We start from the raw sequence: 23,495 nt of genomic DNA on the forward strand, positions 1-23,495 counted from the left end.
GCTGCCCAGAAAATATAGGTCTTTTTTTAAACACACACACACACACACACAAACACACACATATATAATGCCTCCGCCACCCACCTTAAGAAATATGTACTTTGCTCTATATATAACTTTCTTATCTGCCCCCGATTACACTCAGCTCGTGACCGTGAAAGCCTGGAATAATTACCCACAGAGAAATAACAGCCTTGGCCACGGCCAGGGCTTAACAAAGCCAGTCCTGCGTTTACTGACAATCACACAATTCGCTCCCAGGACAAACTTGAGTTTCCTGATGCACAAATAATCATTCCCATCCACACCCGAAATGCAGCCACCACTGAGAGGGTGCCAGGGGGCTGCTGGAACCAAGAACAATCCTATTACACGGTTATTTCTGGGCCCAGCAGAAAAGACTTTCCAACTGAAACTATGCCAAAAATTCAGGTGGGTACGTGGAAACTAAGGGAAAACATACTCCTGAAAGCAATGTCGATGAGGGCAAGAACATAGTCATTCCTGCTAGCAATGGGGTGCCCACCAAGGCTGCCCCCCCCCCCCCCCCCGCAAACCATCGACACCATGTTGGAAGGAGAACATCGCCCAATAGTGGGGTATCTCCCTTTCACTAGCTCAGACCCACATTCTTTGATGCATCCGTCCCACCCCACCCTCCATTGCCTCTCCCTCGGCACCCCCAGGTACTCACCACGTGCCCACAGCAGAGAAGGCCTTCACTACCACACCCCATGCTTATGTATCAAGCCCCCAGTGAGAGTGTATGCTCTTTGGAGACAGGGGCCGTATTTCCCATTTCTCTGGATGTCTTGCTCAGCTCCGTAAGTATTTGTTGACTGATGCCTTCCTCACTCATCTCAAAAACACCACCCTACGTCTGGCATGTGTGTCTACACCTGCATCCCAAACCTTGTCATTGTAAAAGCTCCCAGAACAGCACCCCCACCCCCCACCCCCGCCCCCTTGGTCTGTGAAACTCTTTGGAGTTGATCAGAACTGACAAGTTCTCCTTTCTCCTGCAGCTTATTTTACACCAACTGAAGCGTTCAGCCTCGCCTTCCTTTAACCACCACCTGAAAGAGATTCGAATCAGCTGTCCTTCCCCATTCTGGCCTTTTCATTAAAAAAGAACCCGGACAACTGTGCCCCATCAGATTTCATAGCTGTAGGGATGGATTCCCTGCAGGAAACCACCACCAGCTGGGCACAAACAGGGGGAGGTTTTAAACGCTACAGCTGAGGAAGCAGCAGACGCTTTCGACCACGGGCAGGGCCACGTTCACCAAAGCACAGGAAGGGCATAGATGCTTCCACGGCCCCTGCAGTCCGCCAAGGCATTGGAAGGATCTGACATAAAGGTACGCCAGCGTTGGCTGAGGCTTCTGACTCGGTTTCTCAAAAAAATAAATAAAAATAAAAAAAAAGGTGTGGGTGTGGGTAATGGCCTGTTTAGTCCATTCCTGCTCCACACCTACCCGGCTCCACCCCCCACTTAGTACTCGGAGTTTCCTGAGCAGAAATAACCAACTACAGATGGTTCCGCTGCTTGAGAGATGGGGAGAAACCACTGACCCAGAGATAGGAGAGACCTGGAGCTCTAAACCTCAGGGCAGGGGGCAGCTGCGATCGCCAAACCAACGTGCTTTTAGAATCTAGAACTTCTCTGTCTGAGCGCCCGCACTCTTTATTTTTAAGCAGCCACTGTCACTCCCCGCCCCCACCCCACCCCACCCCACCCCAGAACACATGCCAGTTGCCCCTGAACCATAGCTTTACGTAAGATCCAGGGCTTCATTCCCCATCCTGGCTAAATGGAGCAATTGCCAGGAGAGCTTTAAAATGCAGATTCCCAGGCCCCACCTGCAGACAGGCTGAATTCATCGGTCTGAGGTGGGGTCCGGACACCAGAATTTTTCTCAAGAGCCAAGATTGAGAACCTTCCATGGCGAGCCTGACAACCAGATGTGAATCGTTATGAAGCAGGAGTCCCAGCCACCACAGCTCACCTTGCACCTCAAAGCGCTTTCCGTTCTGTTTTCTGGGGGCCCCAACCCCTAGCCCCCACGGTGATTGTACAGTGATCCTGAAACTATCTGAATGAGTAACAGAGCCAGTCATTTCTTTGAATGCAAGCTCAAGAACTAGAATTTTTACAGTGGAAGAAACTTTAAAATCCTGGTAAGCCAACGCCTTTGGTCTGTAAAGGAGGAAACCAGGGGCCCGGGGTAGTAAAGTGACTCACCCAAAGTCACAAAGCTGGTTCACCAGGCTAGGACTCAGGCCTTCTGCCTCTCGTTCCCTCTCCTGACAGCACGTCAAAGGAATGGTCGTTGCCAACTTATGGTATGCTTTCAGACGCCTTTCTCCAATTAATCTCTGGAAGGCTCCAAGCCTCAGTGGCCTTAAAACAGCTTAAAGACAAAATGATGCTTCTCTTTACAGCTTCCTGAGTGTGCCGGTCAAACTGTAATCCTCAAAGAATATGCTTGCTGGCTGAGGTTCATGGAAAAAGCCATTAGCAAAGAGAATCTACCCCAGTTTTGAAAGGGCACTCTGTTGAGCTATAGGCCTGAGAGACCGAAAGCCAGGGGCAGATTCTGGTTTCTTGTGGACAAGAGAGAGTTGATTGTCGGTTTAAAATCTCTAACCAACCTGTGAACACGTTTCCTTTCCTTCCTGTATTTTTATGGCACCAGGACTGGAATGCAGCCGGTGCCTTAGAAGCTCAGGAAGCGTGTGCTTCGGGCTAAATAAGAATTCCTCTTTGCCTGCAGATTGATTTCCCCTGGCGGGGGAACAAGGGCTAGATTCTCATCAGGTGGGCCTCATTCCACCACAAGCCTGGAAGCTTCAGGAAGGCAGAAGGATGTATGGCTGTCCAAACCAACAATGCATTCACAACTCCTGGGCCATGATGTCTGGTCCACCACCAAGTAAAGATGCTCAGTAAATATCGGGGGGGGGGGGGTGGGCGTTAAACAACACCACCTATGATTGAATTAAATAAGGTCATTAAGGAATGAGCCACCTCTGAAGATAGAGCATCAGATGAAAACTTAGATGTGTCCCCTAGGAAAACATGTGCATCAAGAAAACAGCAAAAGGCAAGAAGCCAAGGGGGAGAGGACAGAGAGGTGTCATGAAATATTACAGCTCATTTTGAGCCCCGGGATTCTCTCAAAGCTTGTCACGTTGTAGCTGCAAAGGCCCCAGAGAAGCCAAGCTGACCTTCCTGAATTCATAAAGCCAACCTCTCTGCCAGGCAGTGGCCGGGGACCCACCGCCTCACCGAAGAAACGGGACACCGCGACTGCATTTCCTCCGCGTGCGCAATTGACTGTTTACTCAAGGATTGAACACTTCATTGAACCTGTGGCTTCAATAAGAAGGAAGATGTAAACCAACGTAGGTTGTGGGAGGAGGACGGAAAGGAAAGGCACAAGGTCAATTCCAGGTGTTGCTGGGACGTTCAGGTACTGATGTCCAGAGAGCAGCTGGAGGGGAGGGTCTCCGGCTGTGGCAGATACACAGAGCTGGGGGTCACCCCCACAGTGAAACCCGGGGAGAGGAGAAGTTTGCACTGCAGTTGTGATCCAGCCCCACTGGGGAGCATGAGGCCCACTTATGTGGTTGGATTTTCTCATTACTGACGTGAAGGCCGATAGGCAAAAAAATAAATAAATAAAAACACGGTGGCCAAAAGATGACATTCAAAAGGATTCTTGGATCAAAGTCCCTTTGTGAGTACTGTTATTTTACCCTCCTCCTAACGGTAACCACTTCCCACATGAGCCCCAGTAAGGCAACCGTGCAGCCCACAAAAGAGATAGAAATATGACCACACTTCCCTCTTATAAACAGGCGATGGTAAACATCTGAGACCACTGGTCCACAGCCGTGGTTAAACAAAGGGTTGGGGGCACCCCTGGGATGGCAGGCGGGCCCCCGGCCTCCCCACATGCTGACTCTCCCTCTGTGAGTGGGGAGCTCGGGCCATTAACTTCAGAACCAGAGCTGATCAAACAGAACCAGAAGCCTCACGCTGGGACAGCTTAGTTGGGTTTCACACCCAGGCTCACCTGGCCACTACTCCTGGAAACTCGGGAATTTTCAAGGCAAGTAGCTGCAGTAGCTGCTTTGGTTCCAGGCCTATGCTCAAAGGTGCCTCTGTGGGGGACCGAGTGAAGAGGGAAGGAGGACAATGTCACGTGTTTACCGAAGGGTGCAACACCCCCAGCCACCACCTCCTGGATCAGCAGTGGCGATGGCTTCTCTTTTTTTTTTTTTTTTTTTTTTTTTTAACAATAAAAGCAAAAACTGCAACTCTCTCAACCAAGCAAGAAAAACAGGCAAACCTCAAGCAAACATCTTTAATTAGCTTTTAGATGCTCCCCCGGGGTCCCAAGTTCTCCCAGCATCTAGATCAATAGGAAAATGAAACACGAGGTCTTGGGACAGGCTGTGTTTTTTTGTTTTTGTTTTGTTTTGTTTTTTCTGAATTGGAATGAAAGCATATTTGCAGACCTGAAGTCAGTTATTAGCTGACTGTGGCAGGAAGACTCCAGGGTATTCTATCTCTGCAGAAAGTTCCATCAGAAAATGACAAAAAGGGGCGCCTGGGTGGCTCAGTCGGTTGAGCGCCGACTTCGGCTCAGGTCACGATCTCGCGGTCCGTGAGTTCGAGCCCCGCATCGGGCCCCTGTGCTGACAGCTCAGAGCCCGGAGCCTGTTTCAGATTCTGTGTCTCCCTCTCTCTGACCCTCCCCCATTCATGCTCTGTCTCTCTCTGTCTCAAAAAATAAACATTAAAAAAAAAAAATTTTTTTTAAATAAAAAAAAAAGAAAACGACAAAAAAATTACGTAAATCAGCCAGCACTTTGTTTTTAACCACTAAACATCTATAGAGTTTTCATTTCTTCATCTATATGCTTTCAGAGAAAGTTTCTAGGAGATTCAAAGCCAGTGAGACTCACAACAACACTAAGCGTGCCATTGAATTGCACATGGTTTTGTAGGTAGAATACCACAGGAACCAGTAGAAGATTTCCCCTGGGGGCATGAGCTCTCAGCTCTCTGCCCTTCCCCCACTCCAGACTCAAGGGCAAGTTTCTACCTTCATTTTGTCAACAGGAAAACAAGACTGGAGGGGTGGAGACCGAAATCTGAACTGCTTAAAGAGACCTGGCTTGGGTCACAAGATGTCATCCTCAGGCATAGACTTCAAAAGCCTCGAGGGTCTCCCCTGTGAATCACCCATCCACTTATCTCCCTGAACCCCAATTTCACACCTCTTCCAAAGCTGCCATGTTGGCCAACTGCCAACAATCCACCCACTAGAGGCTCCAAACACAGTTACATAATTGTTTCTGGGTCTTGTCTTGACTGTAAACTCCGTGGGGGCAGCTGGTCTCTGAATGGTTTACCACCACAACTCCCGAATTAGCAAGACATTAGGTAAGCGCTCAGGAATCTACTCAGAGAAGAAGGTAAACAGTAATCAAGTATTGATTGAAATTCACCAAGTGCCTAGCAGGTACTAAGTATAGTAATGTGTCAAAGAAATAGCCTTGGATCCTTGACCTCAAGAGGCTTATCGCAATCCATTATCGCTGCCCTGACTGCACGCGACACAACATTGGCCAATGAGATTCCAGGAGGCTCTTCCTGGATAAAGAGACCCCACCCCCACGCCCCCACCAAGGAGAAGCAGCCCTTTCTGTCCCCTGGATGTATAAAGAGGGTAATGCCTGCGGCAGCTGTGGCCATCGCTGGACCAACGAGGAGTCAAGCTTGAAGGCAAAACCCCTCAGGCTGAAGCTGGCAGAGCAGAAAGACGGAAGGCTCCCAAGTCCTTGGTGATGCCCGAAGCCTCCCTGCCTCCAAACACGGTAGAGGAGATAATAAACCTCCACACCGTTGAAGGTGTTAGTTGGGTTTTAGGTTACCTGCAGCCAGAAGTATCCTCACGCAGTGAGTCTGGCCCCGATACAGAATATAGGATGGACCACAGAGGGAAAGGCCAGCGGGCTCAGGGCACTACCAGGCAGGAGAGGGCTGCATGATCAGGACTGCTGGAACTCAGCAAGAGATTCCAGCCTTACCCGTGGCATGGCCTGGTCATCTCCATGGAGCCCAGGGCCCAGTTCCCACGATGTCTCTCTGAAGAACTGGAACATAAATAATTAATACTCCCTGCCCATACTCACCCACACACATGCCTCCTTGTGTCTGTGGGGTAGAGAAAGGGGGCGGGGGGGGGGGGAATGAGAATGCATCTTGTTCTATTTATAAGACACGGCGTAGCCACAAAGGATGACGACCAGAGCTCCATAGTATCAGCTCAAGTTCTCCAAAGCGAATGCTGCCAAGTTTGGCTTGAATTTACACTTCCCTTTTCTCAGCCTGTGACCGGTCCACTTTTGTCACTCCAGCTGCTCTCCTTGGAGCTCATCAGACAGGGCCTCCCCTATGACAGCCGCCTGGTTGGAGAACACAGAAGACTCAAGTCCCTCTCCAGACTTCCAACAAGTTATTCGGGGCAAGAGAAGATCGCAGGAACGAATCCTGAGAACACAAAGCGGCAGTGAGACGGCTCCTAGACCTTCCGTGTTCTCTACAGAATTCCACTGGCAGAGGGGTTATTTGGGGCCACGTGCTCCACAGAGGCCCTGGCACATTCCATGCATTGACCACAATCAGAGAGAAAGAAAAGGCATGCTTGCTGTTATTTTTAATTCCTTCCTCAATGCCTTCCAAAATTCTTCAGCAGAGGGTTTATCCACTAAACTTGTACCAACAACCAGCCAGTGGTATCCTCCGGGACTCTAAAACGGAACAGGGGAGCAGGAAAGGTCAGCTCACAGGAGGAGTCTCTTGCTCCTGGCCATTAAATGTCGTCTGGGTTGCGCTGGGCCTGAGAGCATCTCCTGGGTTTTGCAGGGACACAGCCGGGAGAGGATGCAGACATTCTAGAACCGGGTGAATGCCTCACCATCTCCTCGCAGCCACCCCCGCTCTGACCTCTAACCTCTATTCCTGTTGCTGGAGAGCAGCCATCCACACAGCCAAACATTCCCTAACTCCTGCTCCAGTTAAGAAAGCTCTAGCGCTAACTTCACTGTGTTAGATTATTTCTGAGGCCTCATCCGGCTTTCGGATATCATGTTGCCAACTTGCTGCCTGATCTCAGGCAAAGTCACTTCACCTGGACCAGGAGCAAATAGCTCAGTCCCTGACCCTTTAGCAGTAACATACGAACTGGCTGATCTAATCCTCCCGTTACCTAGTCAGGTATCATTAGCCACTGGCACGGAGGCAGGGTGACTTAGGGTTACTATTTGCCCAGGTTTGGCTGGACGTTCCAGGCTTATGCTCACCTTCTGGCCATAATTAATAATCGCACTGCTCCTTTTCACTCTTAGAAGTGTCCTGGTCGGTTCAATGAATTCGAGCATCACCGTAGGTTCTAGAAGGGCTAGAGACTCCAAGGCAAGTCCAGAGAGGAGTCCATCTCTCATCATGGGACCTGGAGCAAATTACTGACACAATTTCACTGACCTTCTTATGAGGCTGAAAACGGTAATAATGGTATAGCCTCTTCCGGGGAGCCTTGGGGCAGGCAACCAGGGTCAGGAACCAGAGACTGGAGTTCAGATTCCTGTTCAGCCGCTGACCCCTCAAAGCCTCAGGCTCCTCCTCTGTGAACATGAGTAACTCATCCTTCTTAGAGTAGTACAGATGGGTAACAAAAACCAACTAGTCAATCAGTGGCCCATGCTAGCGTCTGGTATACAGTCAGCACTCACTTCATGCTGTCTCACGCCCAGGTGAGAGGGCTCAGGTGACCGGCCACGGGTCCACAAAGCTGACAAGCTGGCACAGCGAGCCTAAGATTCTGGTACCAGGCCCCAGAGCATGCACGCCCTGAGTTCATATTCCTATTGAATTTTGAGCATCGTGTATAATTTTTCTCTAATGCCTTTGTGAAAATCTGGGTGTAAACTCAGAAGCCTTAATCCATCTCTGTCAGAAAGGGTTTTTAGCAACACTACAGAGCTGTGCTTCATAAAGAAATAGCAGGTGACACTGTAATATTTTCCAGTCTGCAAAGTGCTTTGAATGCATAGCTCATCCAAATGTTTATTTATTTATTGAGAGAGAGAGAGAGAGAGAGAGAGAGAACATGAACAGGGGAAGGGGCAGAGAGAGAGGGGGAGAGAGAAAATCCCAAACAGGCTCCACACTCAGTGCAGAGCCCGACGCAGGGTTCTGTCTCATGACTGCGAGATCATGACCTGAGCCAAAAATCAAGAGTCAGACGCTTAACCGACTGAGCCACCCAGGAGCCCTAAATGCATAGCTCATCTAACCAAATAAGTTCAATAATCCTACTAAGGGAGGTATTATTTTCCCCATTTTACAGGTGAGGAAAGAAGGATCAAAGAAGCTAGGTGACCTGTCCACGTCACTGAAGCAGCAGGTGGGGAGCAGGGATTTGAACGTGGATCTCCTGAACATAAATCCAGAGCTCTCCGCTGCCGTGCACTGTCCCTTCAGAAGCAGGTCTCTAGCAGTGTTCTCAAAAATGGCCCATGAACCACAGTTCAAAACTTTATCTTCTGAAAATCTGTAAGCTTAAACAGACAACAACAGCAACAAAAAGCCGACTCTAACCAGATAAGGGAAGTTGTACCCAATCTCTAAATGGCCATGATATCTGCTTGCTCCGGGTGCTAAATGAACAACACTGACTTAAATAAACTATGTTGCTCTCTTGTTAAGGAACAGAATCTGTTTTTAATACACTCAGGACATTCTGTAAGTCTGCAGGACAGAACTGAGGCATTCTTGCCGACTGCAGTGCGGTCGGGGAGTGGAAGGCTTGCTGGCCTAGATGATCATCAATGAAGAAATTAAAAACACTGTCCGGAGACATTCCACCTAAGGCCGTGCGCCAGGCACAGGGTAGGCCAAGGGGGAGGCCGAGATCTGGTCTCGAGGCCTTCGCTTGGAGAGACCAGGCATCACTCCACTCACTTTCCCAAGGAATCCATGGCAAGAGGCGGGCATGACTCACCAGCTAATTACCTGAACACTTGGGCTCCCAGAGCCCTCCTGGCTGTACAACTAGTCTTCTCTCCTGACGGTGAACAAAACACTATTCTCACCCTGGTCCAGACATAGCCTAAAGCTGTCCACATGGTGGTGTAAGGGATTATGACTCTGACCTGGATAACTCAGGCAGAAAACCTGCTGTTACTGGCCATGGGGGTGGGGGAGGAAATGGAGCCCGAACCCCGCAGTGGCTTTGGCCACGCCATGCCCCTACTTGAAAATCCCTGAGGCGCTCAAAGAGCAATGTCCAAATGCCTCGCCTGGCCTACCGAAGTCTTCCCTGGTTCCTCTCCGGCCACTCCTTCCTCCATGCCCTGGCCACCCCGGAATGTTCTGCCTGACCCAGACACCTCCATGCCCTGGCCACTCCGGAATGTCCTGCCGGCCCCAGACACCAGGTCCTTGCATGCTCCGTCTGGCCAGTGCTCCAGGCAGCCTTCGCCCCACGCCCATGCTCTGTCCATCCATAAGGTCCCGCCGGAGCACCACCTCCTCTGTGAAGCCTGCTGCCTTCCCGAGGAAGAGAGCTGCTCCTCCTCAGGGCTCCCAAATCAACACTTGTTTGACCTTTACTAGAGTGTCTGTCCCCTGAGCCCGCCACAACTGTGGTCGCTGTGACCCTTTTTTGCCTCTGCGCAGTTCAGAGGCACCTGACCTCTACATCTCTATATCCCCTGAGGCCCCACACAAAGTCAGTGCCCAGTAAGCCTACCCAACAACAAATGCATTAGCAGGTGTCAAACTCTAGCTCCACTTCTAAGACGGGCAGCTGCAACACATTATCACCTCCTCCCTGATCTGTAATTTGTTCCGATCTGGGTTCAAGGTGAGGGAAATCAATCCCTGTGAAAGTCTCCACAGTCTTGTCCATACAGTGGTGCACCTAGGCGCCTCCATCGTGGCTTGACAATAGAGAGGGGGTGGCTAGAAACAAGCTAGCTCCACCCCTGGTAGGTCCCAAGCAGAGGACATGTGAAGGCCCACATGCCGTATGTCACGTTCAAGAGATGGAAATCAGTGCAACTGATGAATGGAATATATTCTATCTTCCTTACCTTGACAAACACTTTAACACAAGGTGGAAGGCCGGGTGGGCATTTAGAGCTCTCTGGACTCTTGGTTTCACATTGGGATGCAGACATTCAGGGAGAACTGGGCCCAAGTGCCAGCCCCCCGCCCCCCACCTGGTGCCATCACACACTCAGAGGGGCTCGATGCACACCCATACAGACACCCACGAGCGTGAATTCCATCCAGCCTGTCTATCCCCCTGCCCTGCCTTGTCAGCCCTCAGGCCCATGGGGGCACACACGTCCATGGAAGATGCAGTATACCCTTTCCTGGGCAGATGGACCTGGAAGAGGCCCACACAGAACCTGAAAGCAGTCTCGAGACCACTGGGGCAGGGAACTGAAGGTCGGGACTCATGGCTCAGTCTGGAAGGAGGAGGTGCAAGCTCTAGATGGGCCATCCCTTGGCCCTGGGGCTCTGCCCCATGAGAAGAAGTACACCCAGAAGGAGGGTCAAAGCCCAGCCGTGCAGGCACGAGTCCTCCTGTGCCTATCCAAGGGCAGCCCAGGGTGCCACCACCCACACCCCCGTTGTTTCAGAGCCACGAGTTTCTGGTGCCGACCATCCTTACTTGACGGCCACGCTGACTGGTGAGGTGGGGCTTCCAACCGGAACTGCTTCCCAACCGGGGCTCAGAAAAACACCAGCAACAATAAACACCACGCACTTCCACGCACTTACGGGCAGGCTATCGGTGACAAGTGCATGAGTCACAGCACTTCTTCAGGAGCTTACCCATCCCCCGCCCCAGGAGCACTGATTCATCAAAGTATGTTTTCAATACTATTATTTTTAGTCAGCCAAACAATTTTTTTAAATGACAATAAAGAAGGGGAGGGGGGAGGTCCCCTGCTGGAACTGATGGATGCCATCAGTCAAATAGCCCCCTCAAAAGGGAAAAAGGAGTGTTTGCTGAGCACCTACTATGTGCTGGGAGCTGCAAATATTGGCCAAGGGCTTGGTCTCTCTTATCTCATTTGGGTTGATTTATGGCAGTCCCAACCCCATTTTACGGATAAGGAAACGGGTTCAATAAACTGAGGCAGAGGTTCCCAAGGCTGCCGCAGAGTTAGCAACTGGCATACTCCAATCCAAGTTTGTCAGACTCCAGCGCCCTTTGCTCTTTCTTCATTACCATGCTTTTCCTGTCCACCCACACCCTCCCCCCTGCTCCTCAGGTAATATTTTAAGAACCTGCTTGGTTAGAGATAAATGGTTACACACAAAACTTAAACGGATAGCAGAGCAGGCTAACTCACCCTGCCCTCCCAGGCACACAGAGAAATAAGGCTCCCCTTGAGTCTGAATCCAGTAAGGGGAAGAGAGACTTTACAACGGGAAAGATTTGAAGTGAAAGGAAAAACCCAATTTCCATCATCCGTGCCTGCTTTCAGCCACTTGCAACTACTCAAAAAGTCCTTTCTGGATCCATTACTCCACATTTGGGCTTAGCCCAGAGGTGATTTTTTAAGGAAAAAATGCCTTTTGGCATTTTTGAGCTGTGACAGCGTAAAAACAGACCTTTAAAAAACACACACCCAAAAAGCATCACTATTTTCAAGAGTCCAGTCTAAAGGAAAAAGAAAAAAAAAATGGTGGCACCTTAGCGCTACAACTTGGCTTAGCAGTTGGTGATGCAATACTTACTTAGCAGCAGAAGCAGCCAGATTTATAACCCTGTAGGTGTCAAAGGTAAACCCTTACACAGTGGTTCTTAAAGCGGTACTCCAGTCCCAAACTCCCAGCAAAGCATTAGAGGAGAAACTTGCCCCCTATAAGCCTGGAGAGCCACGTAACACAGAAAAAGTACTGTTTCAGGAGAAACTCCCTTTTCATCTCTTAGCTGGGGGGTTAAACTCATAACCTCCACGCTGCCAAACAAAAGGCACGAGCTTTCGAAATCCAGCATAGTCTTTCTTTATATAGATGCTTGAAAATAAATAAAGGAAGCTTCCTGGGTAAGCTCTGACATATGAGCAAACATTTTCCACAGGTATCCTTTATAATGCCTACCTCTTACATTTAACCATTTTTAGGCGTCTGTGGTCATTAGTTTAAGTAAACTTCCTGCTCCGAGAAGAGCCAAAAATAGCAACAAAAGAAGAAAAATTGCTCGTGGCATCTCAAGACACACAGCCTTCACATCTTTCTCGTAGAATTCAGCTATTTTTATATTCCTTTGTAGTTAAATTTCACTGATTTAGACTCACAGGGTAAGGGAGAGGCAGGGAGGAGAGAAGGGTAACATAACTAAAGTTAAAGACTGGATTATAGTTTTATTACCTTCATTTATGTAAATTAATTGGCACTAGATTGATGGGGCCTTAGGACATTAATAATTAAGAAAGACCTATGATATATCGTTCAACTGAATGCATGCAAATAGGAGCTTCTAAAATGCTTGCATTTTAGAGTTAGAAAGGCCCTCCAGTAAGGTTTAGCTCCCCTATTTTCCAACAGAGAACATCTGAGGCCCAGAGATGTTAAGCGATTTGCCTCAGGTCACACAGCTAATCAGAAACAGAGCTAAGTCTAGAAACCTACCCAGGTCTGCTGACTCCTGCGTCCAAAATGACCCCAAAAACCTTGTTTATAATAAATTTGTCTTTGACAGTATTCATGGGGAGAAAAAGCCTGCTCAACAAACTTCAGCCTAGTCCAGAATTAGGCGAACTTCTTAATTAATAGGCTTCTATGGTGTTTTCATTTTCAACTGAGTCTCTCTGTCAAAACATTCTGCAGTAGTATGCACTGTGGCAGGCTGCTGTTTACAGCAGAGGCCTCAGATAATCAACAGCAGAGAGTGTGACTTGTGCTACAGATTTGTTATTTCTAAAATAGTTAATTAAATCAAAACAAAGAATAATGTTACACGCGCATGCGCACACACACACACACACGCACACACACACACACACGCAAATTGCCCTTGTCGAGACTCAATAAACTGTAAAGTTTGAGGGATTTGGCTCTCTGGCATCAAGAAAACAGTATTTTACAAATTTAACTCCTGGGAACACTTAACAGCATTATTACAACTCCGGAGAACCCATGTTGGCAGCCAGTGGACTAGAAGACGTAAGAGGGCAGGTGTGGTGTCTGTCTCATTCACGATTTCCTCCCGGCCATCTAGCACAGGATTTGGCCCCAGGTAGGCACAAGGAAGGAGAGCATAAAAATGAACCGGACAAGTCCTCTGAGGATCTGTGTTCTAAAACTTGGCATAGAGTAAAATTAGAAACCAAATTTCTGTAGGGTGGCGTTAATACGGCAATTTCCAACTGTTTCCAGGAACCACCGTGCCTGAAAGTGGAGAGACTGAAGGCTCCAAGGCCAGGAACCTCTCAGCGGTTACTAGATGATTCCCCACCCTCCTTGGGGAGGAGCTAGGACCATCTAACACCTCAGCAACCATTCCTGTCTGCAGAAGGTGGTAAACCACCCAGTCCCAGGCTGCCTTCGGGAGCAACCTTTCTGGGCACTCGTCTTCCCAGCCAACTAATACGAGCAGATGTGGATTTGGGGAAGGGGGCGGAGTTGATATATGTTTTTAACAGGTCAATTCACCAAAGGAGACAAGGACAAAAGTTAATTAGGACTAATCGTGAGCCTTGTTGATTGCGAAAGCTGCATCCACGTTACACAATTTAACAGCACATATAGGAAGCTGGGGGAGAAGTGGATAAAGAAGGTGGGAGAACAAGGTAGTGGAAATAAAGTCTGATTTCAACTTTTAAAACCAGCGCTGCTTGGTCCTGTTTATTTCATAGAGAAGCTCACACAAAACAATGGCTGTATTGTGCATTCAATGGCATTAAAATCCCCTAATAAATTAACAAGTGAAAATTAATGGTCGCTCAGTCCATTAAATCATGTTAATTTTATTTCCATTAAAATAATACAGCAATTACAAGTTTACATTACTAAACCAATATTTATTTTTCAAAAACTCATTTTAATTGGGTTCCTGATGTGATAAGCTTGAGCCACATTCTGTCATTTTCACCAGCTTCTGGCATTTCTCATTAGAACGAAATGACTACTATATTTGCGGACTTTTTTCCATTATTAAAATTGTCATTTGAAACTTGATGTCCTTGCAAAGACTTTTAAAAATACGCTATTCAAAGCTCTTACGTCCACGCAGAAACCCGGGCGTATAGGATTTATTTCAGCAAGTGTTAACCAGAGACAGAGAACGCTAGGTCCCACCAAAATTCTGAAATTCCAAGTATCCACGATCATCTCCAAGTTATCCAGTTTTTATTGACCCTGTTATGTTCTAAGCTAGTATGTCTAAAGTCACTCACTGTTCGCACGGAGGAAACCTGAATTTCAGGTTTGCAATACTAAATGATGTTTTACTTCAAAGGGAGAAAGCTGTACACTGGCATAAACACTGCACAAAGGTCCCTGGCCCTTCGGTGCATGCTACGAGGTACCATATTTACAACAGGACTCCGTTCAATAAAAGGCAGAAGATAAAGATGTCCTGATTCTTGCAGGCAGGTATCACCATGTACCTGATCACGCTGTCGTTCAGAAACTTCCTTTGGATAATAACTCCTGCCCTCGTTTTGATTTTCCACCTTACAGGGAGCCCTCCCTCCTCTCCCCCACCTCCTCCCACAGAATTAACAGTCTGTCCCCACGTCTCTGGGCGCTTTGTACATCCCCAGGCTGCAGTCCATTTCCTGTATCTTTGGCCAAGTCTATCTTCCAGTCTAGACAGGGAGCTCCTTGAGAACCGGTGCCCTGCCTTGCTCAGTGTAGAAGGTATTTAATAAATGAGTGAATAATTTAGTAATGAACAAATGATAGACACAGGAGGCTAAAACATAATACTTGTATCTGTCAAACGCTCTGGTTTACAAAACATCCTTGAAGGCCTTATATCATCCTGATTTTACAGGTGTAGATGTGAAGGATCTGAGACATTAAAGTGAACTCCTAAACCCGTCCAGATATTACAATGGCAAGGTCCAGGACATGAATTTTGTGCTCTTTCTGGCGAACACAGATGGCTGCCATTATTGTGTTTTCTGACAGTGACTTCTAACAGTATTTAAAAGACATATTATAGTCCCCACCTCCACCCTGAAATCACTCCATACTAGAACTCATTTTTTCTTCTGATCGGTGGGAATAAAAAAGAGATAGTGGTTAGACGTGCAAATAATGCCTTATGAATGTCTCCCTTACTGAAATAGAAGCTGCTTACAGGCAGGGGCCGTCTCAAATTTATCTCTGCATCCTCTCCCATTGCCTGCAATATTGACACAGACCTGGGAGGGGGCCAGTCATTATCAATGAATCCACAAAATCCAACCCTGTAACATTTGATTAGGAACTCGGAGCCAGGGGCTGTCGGTAACATGAATTGGCCCAAACATTTAACTCCTGGGTGCAAGCAGCAAGTTCCAAGATTCCAAACGTCAAGGCAACATCCAGTGGCTCCTGGGTTCAGCCGGAGCTCTGAGCCAGCCCCCAGAGTCAGCTACGCACGGTCTGTGGGCCCCTCTTCTTCCCGGCCCCTGTATGTCATTCCCTTAATCAAGGTTAACGAGAGAAAGGAGAGCCGATGGACCACCTCCCTGGCAGCCAGAAGTGGGCTTGCTTCCAACAGGCGATACCAGAATGGTGCTCTGAGCAGCAGCGAGAGGGGTGGGTGGACAGGAGACCAAGAAGCCACTCCTGCAGCCTTGGTAAAGGTCTGTCCCCAGACGTCTGAGAAAGGAACCTTAAAGATGACTATCTTTTTCCTCTCTCCCTAGGGTGAGAGTAGCCTGGTGAAGTCCAGGTGGCTAACAGGAGGAGGCCATGTTAGAAGAACGGATTCACAGAGAAAGGGGAGACGGGTATGTGTCAGACCTGGTGTTGGGTTCAATTCCCCCATTTTCCTCTGGACATCGACACAAGAAAGTGCTTTGACATAAGAAAGCCTAAATTCCTTTCCAAACGAACCAGACTTTAAGCTTGGTCCAGCTCCCAGCAACTGGACCAAGGCACAGATCCCATCGGTGAGAGCAGTCATTCTTAAGTGTGCCTGGCTCCTTATTACTGACATAACAGGCACACACCTTCTCTACTTTGCGGTGGTAAATGCGAGGACTCCACTCTTATCATCTGCCAGGAAGATGCCTACTGCTTTACTCAGAGACTCAAGCAGGTGACAAGTAAGATGCTGTTACACAACTTGTCTAAGTTCTGCCCATCCTGCCAGACCTCAGAGTATCCTGATAGCCTCTCTGCTGATGTATCTAAATCAAGCTCTTACCACTTCCTTGGCACTGGTCTCTTTTACACGCCTGGTATCAGTAAGCCTGTATCGCTCCAGCTCTCCTGACCACTGAGACAGGTTAGAGCTGGCGTAATAACATAAGCAAGCATGCCGTCTGGAAGATCCTAGGATACAGCTGTAATTGCCAAAGGTTGCTGTTGCTGATTGTGACTATACATTAGCCAAAACACTCTCGTCAAATCTCCTTAGACTGAGGTCTTCTGAAACCCCAGGGTAGCTTTAGGCGCCCACTGCCCAACACCCACCCGCCCCCCCCCCCCCCACACACACACACACATACACATCATGGGATAACGAGGTTAAACATTTCCCTTGGCCAACTTTCCAAAGCCCTAGTTATGAAAGGTAGCACAGAGAGCGCGGACAATTCGACAAACACCACCACACTCTCTGGGGCTGAGCAGACGTGCTGATATCACTGACGTGGAGGCCAGCTAGCCACCTCCCCCAAGACGTGGCCTTTAGTTTTCTGCCCACGACCAAAACAGTGGCAGCTGTTGCCAAGGGAGACAAGGTGACCCAGAGGCGTGGGCACAGAATCCAGGGATGAAAATCCATTTTGTCTGGGTCCGCCCAACCAACTGGGTTTCCCTGAGAAGAGACTAAAAACAAAATCTACCTTCGTATAGGCCCTTGCCAAGGCAGGTAGAAGATGCCCAGCTCCTAAGAGAGTCAGGAGAAGGCCAGGGGCAAGTCAGCTTGAACTCTCAGAAACATCCAGAGCTTTCCTTCGCCTCAGGCGGTGGAGGACTTTGGAAGAGGAAAAGGCAGGCCATAGCTATGCCTCCCCAGAGGGTGAACCAGGGGAAGCAAGGGCTCTCCTCCAACCAGTCGCCAGTCATTAGCAACTTTACCAACAAAGATCCACAGCCGCCCCCACCCCAACCTAACAGTGCTCTGGCATTCAGCAAAGAATGTATTCAGAACCTTCAAAGTACAGAGCAGCTCCTGATGGGAAAAGGAGCACATTCGATCCGAGTCCCAAGTCCACTGGGCCAAATCTCTTCCCCTCCCTCCCTCCTCCAAAGTTTTCTCAACTTTAAAAAAGAGGTAAACCTGAAGTCTGACTGCCCTTGCTATTTTCCAGGAGTTTCTTTCTTTCTTGATCTCATTAAAACCATGTGAAAGTGCTTTGTAAACTGTAAAATACTTCACGCGGCTGCTCATTTTATAACTGATGCCTTTTTTTTTTTTCCTTCTGCTTCAAGGCATAAAGCACTTGTCCTCAATGCACCCAGACAGGTAAGGTGGCAGGTTTTGCATTCACCCCTCCCCGGGGGGGAGGAGAAGTACACTCATTCACCCCCCCCCCCACACACACACACACCAGAAGGAATAAAGCAGAATTAGGAACCAGGGCTGGGACCAAAACCCAAGGCCCACGACCCCATCCCGTCACACCAACTCCTCTGAAGTGGATTCTGGCTCCTGATCACACACCCAGAACGCACTTCCCAGAAAACACACCGCCTTCCCTCCCCCTGTATTGACTGGATCCACCCAGTTAAAAAAATATATATTACTTTTTAAGCCAGCACTCCCACCATATGCGGTATTTATTTCCAGAGGAGGCCCGTTCTGGGCTCCTGTGGACAGATGTGGCTTTGTGCCTGCCTCACACGGCTGGCAGGCCTTGTACAGCTGCCCCAAGCAGGTGGCCAAGGATGCAGTCCACTCGTGGCCCAGGAGGAAGGACAACGATCTCTGTGGGGCTCAAGCCCTGGGGACCCTCTACTCATTCCTCTGCAGCCTGGGACCCCCAAGGACATCCCGCCCCCACGCACACACACTCCCTTGGTGCAGAATCAGACTTTAAAGGGAGCCTAGAGGGACAGACAGGAGGCTCAGGTGACCCCCGCTTCCCCCACCCCCACCCCTCCGCCACACACCCGAATTCCCAGCCGGGGGCGGCTAAGCTAAGAGAGGGCCCTGGGGAGTGGAGAGAAGTCACTGACCCCTTCTATCAGCCATCTGTGAGCTCTCGCCTGACCTAGCTAGCGCGCTGCGGAGGAGAAAGGAGGTCCGGCCAGATGGCAAAGCGCTTGGGGAAGGAGGGCTCTGCAGGAATGCGAGGGCCCATTTGAGGAGGCCCACTTTGGGGTGCGTTTCGTTATCTGATCAGCTCGAAGCTCCCTCTCTCCTACATCAACCCGCAATCTCGGGCTGAAAGCAGGGCAAATAATCCTTTGGAGGAGGGGGAGGAGAGACGACCCTAACCTCTGCCACTTGTCTCTCATTTGAAAGCCCTGCGCTGCAACGAAAGTGCGTGTGTGCAGAGGGGGGCGGGAGACTGGCACAACCGAGTCTAAAAATACTCGATAAAAATGCTAATCCCGAAGGCAAAGAGAGAACGAAGAAGGAATCTGTCAATCACGAGGCTCCCGCTCCTCACCCACAGCCCCAGCTGTACGGACTGCATTCCTGTTGCGGAGGAAAGAAGTGGGGGGACAGGACTGAAGAAAAGAAAGGGAGAGACACCACCACCTCCACGAGCGCGGGCCGCGGGGGCGGGAGGCGGCGGCGGAGGAGGGGCTCCGGCCCGCGGAGCTGAACAAAGCGGGCCTCAACTTCTAGCCCGGAGCTCCCGGGAGTGGGGGGCGGCCAATTCCAGCAGCAACCCCCTTTCCGGAAGGTGAAAAGCGACTGGAAGTGAGAGTGCCCCGCGGAAGCCCCACGCTCTGAATTTTTGCAAATCCAGAGAAGGTTTTGTTTGGGGTCCCCTCCAGCCTCTTCCGGACCGCGATCCCCACTGCCCCCCCCCTTACACACACCCACATACACGCACACACACACCCTCCCGCTCCAACCCCACCCGGCCCTGCCGCGTCAGGGGGCTGGGCGGGCGCGCCCCCCGGGTCGCTGGGGCCCCCCACCTGGGGATGGTGATGCACTTGGTGTTGACGTTCTGCGTGGTGATGGCCTTCTCCAGTTCGTCCAGCTGCCCGGTCTTCTTGAGCTTCTTGACCAAACTCTTGACCGCCTTCTCGCACCACTTCTCCTCCTGCCCGTTCTGCTCGCCCTTCTTCCAGCCCAGCAGGCGCTTCACGATCGGGGGGGTGAAGGGCAGGATGGACGACATGGCTGGGGAGGGCGCGCGGGCGGCGAGGGGCGCCCCCGGCGGGGCTGGGCGCGGCGGGGCTCCGGAGGCGCAGAGGGGAGCTCGGCCGCCCAAACTTCGCCTCAACTCTCGGCGAACTTGCCCGCGCTCCGGGCCGGGCCGCGGCGCTGCAGCCAGCGGGGCTCGGCGCGCGGCCCTGCGCCCCGAGCGGCTCCCGCGGCGGGAAGAAGGGCGGCGGGGAGGGCGGGCGGACGACTGCGGCGCCGGGTCGGGAAGGCCCCGAACGCGGGGCGGAGGCGGCGGCCGCGAGACTCGGAGTGGCAGAAGAAAGTTTGGGTTTCCGCACGGGGTAGCTGTTTGGGTGCCGCCTCCAGGAAGGAAAGTCCAACCCCCAGCCAAACTTTGCTCGCCTCGCTCGCTTTGATGCGCAGATCCCTCCGCCTCGGCAGCCTCGCCTCCCCGCTCCCCTCCTCCTTCCCGGCTCGCTCGCTCGCTCGCTCGCTGGGCCGGCCCGGGGCGTGCGCCGCGCTCCCGCTCCCGCTCCCGCTCCCGCCCGCTCCCAGTCTGTGTTTCATGCAAATCCGCGTGCAGCCTCCTTTCCAAGCGCTGTCACCGCCCCCTCGCCGCCGCCGGGGCTCCCCGCCTCCTCCCCCGCGCCCCGCCGCCTCCTCCCCCGGGCGCCTTGCCCACCCCCAGCCTCCGGGAGGGCGCCCGGCCTTCCCCCGCTCGGCGCAGAGCACGCCCACGTGGGCGACCGCGGCCGGCGGCGGCCCTGGCTGGTGCGCGCGGGACCCCGCGCGGCCCCGACCTCAAGGCCGGCGGGCGCCGGGAGGAAGTCGTGGGAACGGAGCGGCGAGAGGGGAGGGCTGGGCTCCTGCCGTGGCGTCCACTCTCGGCACCCACACTCAGGAAGCGCGGCTGCAGTGGCGGGCCGGAGGGGGTTAGATTGGCAGCGAGTGAGCGCCGGCCGGAGGCTGGCGGGGCACCCCTGGGGGCACCCCGGTCAGAGGAAGGGCGCGCGGAAGGTTGAGGCCCAGGAAGTCGGGGCGCGCACTTGGACGCGTGCGCGCTGATCCCGGGAGGGGGCCTTGGCGGCGCCGGCGACCCGGGAGCTGTTTTTTTAAAATTCTCTCATCGGTGAGATCACACCGGCCGAGAGCCCCGAGCCTGTGTGCGTGCGAAGGAGGGATTTGGGATTGGGGCGGAGGGGGGAGGGGTGTGCTCTCAGAAGTGGAGATTTGGGGATCCCAAAGACTCCCTGGACAACAGCCAGAGCCAGGGGTCCCTTGGGCCTTGTGAATCAGGTTCCGGGCAGAAAAGGGGCCTCAAAGACATCTGTTGAGTTCAGGAAGGAATGAATGGGGGCGCTTTAGAATTTATCCTGGGGGAGGGGAGATTACATTACTGCGTGGTTGCAATCTGATGATGCAAAAAAAAAAAAAAAAATCCGAAATTCGACGCCCCCAAAACTAACTGGGACAGAGCTTTGTTTACAAAGCTGTGAACTCGCAAAAAGGGGGAGTACTCGGGAGGTTTATGTTAAGCAAAGAAACACCGGGATACTGGGGGAGCCCGGGGCTTTTCTCGCCACCGGCAGAATTCGGGGGCTTCCAAGCGCAACACCCGCCCCCACCACCGGCAGCTGCTTTCTGGAGTCACCTCGACCCTCGGGGTGTTTATCCTGCTGCCCCCTCCCCTGCCAGGCCTCTAGCCCGACGTCTAAGGTCTTTGTTTGTTTTTAACAGCAGGAAACCCCCCTGGTGAGAAAGACGTTATCCGCTAGCGGGTGGGGAGTTACAAAGCCCTGTGAGGTGTGGCCCAATCCACAAAATCGGCCCAGAAGCTGCAGGGGTCCCTGCCGTTGAAGAGAATGGCCTCCCACAGGCCTGTCAGCTGCTGCTGCAAAGGGCTGTGCTCTTCACACTCGCCTCCTAACTCCCCTGCCACTCGCCGCTGAGAACCCCTGAACCCCAGTTGGGGCTTTCCCTTTCCCCCTAGTCCTCCTCGAGTAACCTGCAGCCACTGTAGTATCCGGTTGCACTCCCTTTTCCCCAGCCCTCATCAAAAAAGCAAAGGAAAGAGCAATCGATGGCTTTCTTCAGGCCAGGTAACGCAAATGGTGCCCTCTTATTTAATCCTCGTAATGGCCTTCCAGGTGGCTGTCCCGTGCCTCCCTCGTCCGGATGCGGCGCCTGCGGCACAGAGACGTTTACAATACTTACTCAGGATTCCAGGCGGCCCCGCTGGAATTTGAACCCCAGGCTCTGTGAGGCCAAAGTCCACATTCTTGCCTTTGCGTTCAGCTAACTGCCTTGCAGGGTCCTGGAAGACAAAGATGACATCCCTGATAGAGCTCTTTGCAAAACAAAAGTTCTTTACCTAGGTGCACCATTGTGGCAGGACAAGGAATGTTTGCTCGCGCACTCAACAGGGCTCCCACCAGCTTTCCTCTGGACCTCGGGCGGTAGCCGCGGGAATCTAGTATGAAAAGCTTTGCAAGCAGTCAAGTGCTGCGAGGGGATGGAACCCACATCTTGGGGCCCTGCTGGTGCAGGGTGGTGTGCGGGTTAAGCGAGAACAGCTCCTCGGTGTTACAGCCCTCCTCTTCATTTCTGGGCAGACGGAAAAGGAAGCCACAGGCCCCTATCCTCAGCCTAGAGACGCAGCGAGGCAAGGAAGTGTGTGCCTGGGAGAAAGGGCCCCTGCAGTCACCGTCTCTTCGGAGAACATTAATCTTAACCTCAACATCAACTCATGCAGCTGGGACTGTGGAGGGGCAGATAGAGGACCTCCAGGTCCATCCGTGACTTGATCTGACTTTTTACCCTGGCTCCCTCCCTCCCTTCACTTCGCTGAGCATCTCTCAGTTGTAAGAATGGAGCAAACAGCTGTTACTGTGCAAACACGATGAGTCTAGAAAGAGCTCTCCTGCAACGCAAGCCTCTTGTTCTGCGCAAGCAGAAGCCACGTCTGGTGGAGGGAGGCGACGGGCACCACGGAAGCAAGGAGCCAGAGATCTGAGAAGTAAATGAAGTGGAAGGGCCTGGGGGGTACCTAGCCCTGTAACATCACGGCATGGGAAAAACCCCTCTTTCAGCCCTCCCATTTTCCCGAAGGGGAGGAAATGACTAGTCAGCAGCTAGTGTGGCTGACCCATGCTTTCGTGCCCTTCCTTCGCATGCCATCATCCGTGTGACAGGGACAGCTGTGCGTGCAGAAAAACAGTGCTGGGACCCACATGTGAGGCCAGCAAGTGCCGTTTCTGGGGCTAGTCCTCTCTCCTCTGGGCTTAGTCTCTCCACAAGAAGAACTGAGGGGCTAAGCCCAGTTTCAACCGAGCAGTGAGGAGAGCTGAGTGATAGATGCTTCCCACCGCTTAAGAGGACCCTGCACGCTCCTTTGACTTTGGGCGGTGAATGGGTGGGCGGCTCCGGATGGATAGGAGCTCTGTTCTGGCGCCTGGTCTCCTGGGGCCCAGCCAGGCCAGCTTTTGCAGAGGTTGTCCTTGGAAGGGAAACATTAGCCCAGTTAATTTTTCATCACCGTAAGCGCAAAGTTCAAGAGAGGTGGGATGGGGCCGGAGGCAGCAACGCTGTTTCCCTGGGAATAGCCAGTCCTATCAGGAATGGCCTCACAATGGACTTGCCAAAGGGTTTTCATCTATTTGGAGTGGCTCCCAGGTGGAACCCTGGAAAGAGACAAACGCATGACTTCAATTCTGATTGTTTTTCCATTAGCTAAAGGGTGTTTAATCCACAAGTGGTACATCTGGAAAGAGCTTTGACATTGTTCTGCCTTCACTTCACACAGACATCAAGTGACATGTGGTGAAGGGAGGTGATTGGCAGTCTGGACAGAAGTCAGGATCTAGGCAGGCCTAGAACTCTCCTCGGAGTGCCCTCACCTGAGAGAGAGTGCCTCTGTCTGTAGCGATGGGCGGCACCTTA

The 23,495-nt window shown here is 51.6% G+C and overlaps 1 protein-coding gene and 1 long non-coding RNA gene across 3 annotated transcripts in view; both read right to left on the minus strand.

Annotated features, from left to right (window-relative positions):
- SMAD3 (SMAD family member 3) overlaps positions 1-20,033 on the minus strand; it is a 119,728-nt gene extending 99,695 nt beyond the window's left edge. For both annotated transcript variants that reach the window (XR_008417052.1, XM_019441698.2), the window contains exon 1: positions 19,364-20,033. Coding sequence is in view for 1 of the 2 variants with exons in the window: in XM_019441698.2 (XP_019297243.1) it covers positions 19,364-19,569 (206 nt within the window). In the remaining variant the exon portion in view is untranslated. The remainder of the gene's footprint in view (positions 1-19,363) is intronic.
- Positions 4,360-11,371, minus strand: LOC128772942 (uncharacterized). Its single transcript, XR_008417057.1, has 2 exons — positions 4,865-11,371; positions 4,360-4,619 (listed from the first exon to the last, which is right to left on the minus strand). It is a non-coding gene; the product is annotated as an uncharacterized LOC128772942 (long non-coding RNA).
- Positions 20,034-23,495: the final 3,462 nt, after the last annotated feature.

Source organism: Panthera pardus, unplaced genomic scaffold (assembly GCF_024362965.1).
Source record: "Panthera pardus isolate Hobbes unplaced genomic scaffold, ASM2436296v1 HiC_scaffold_24, whole genome shotgun sequence".
Lineage (NCBI taxonomy): Eukaryota > Metazoa > Chordata > Mammalia > Carnivora > Felidae > Panthera > Panthera pardus.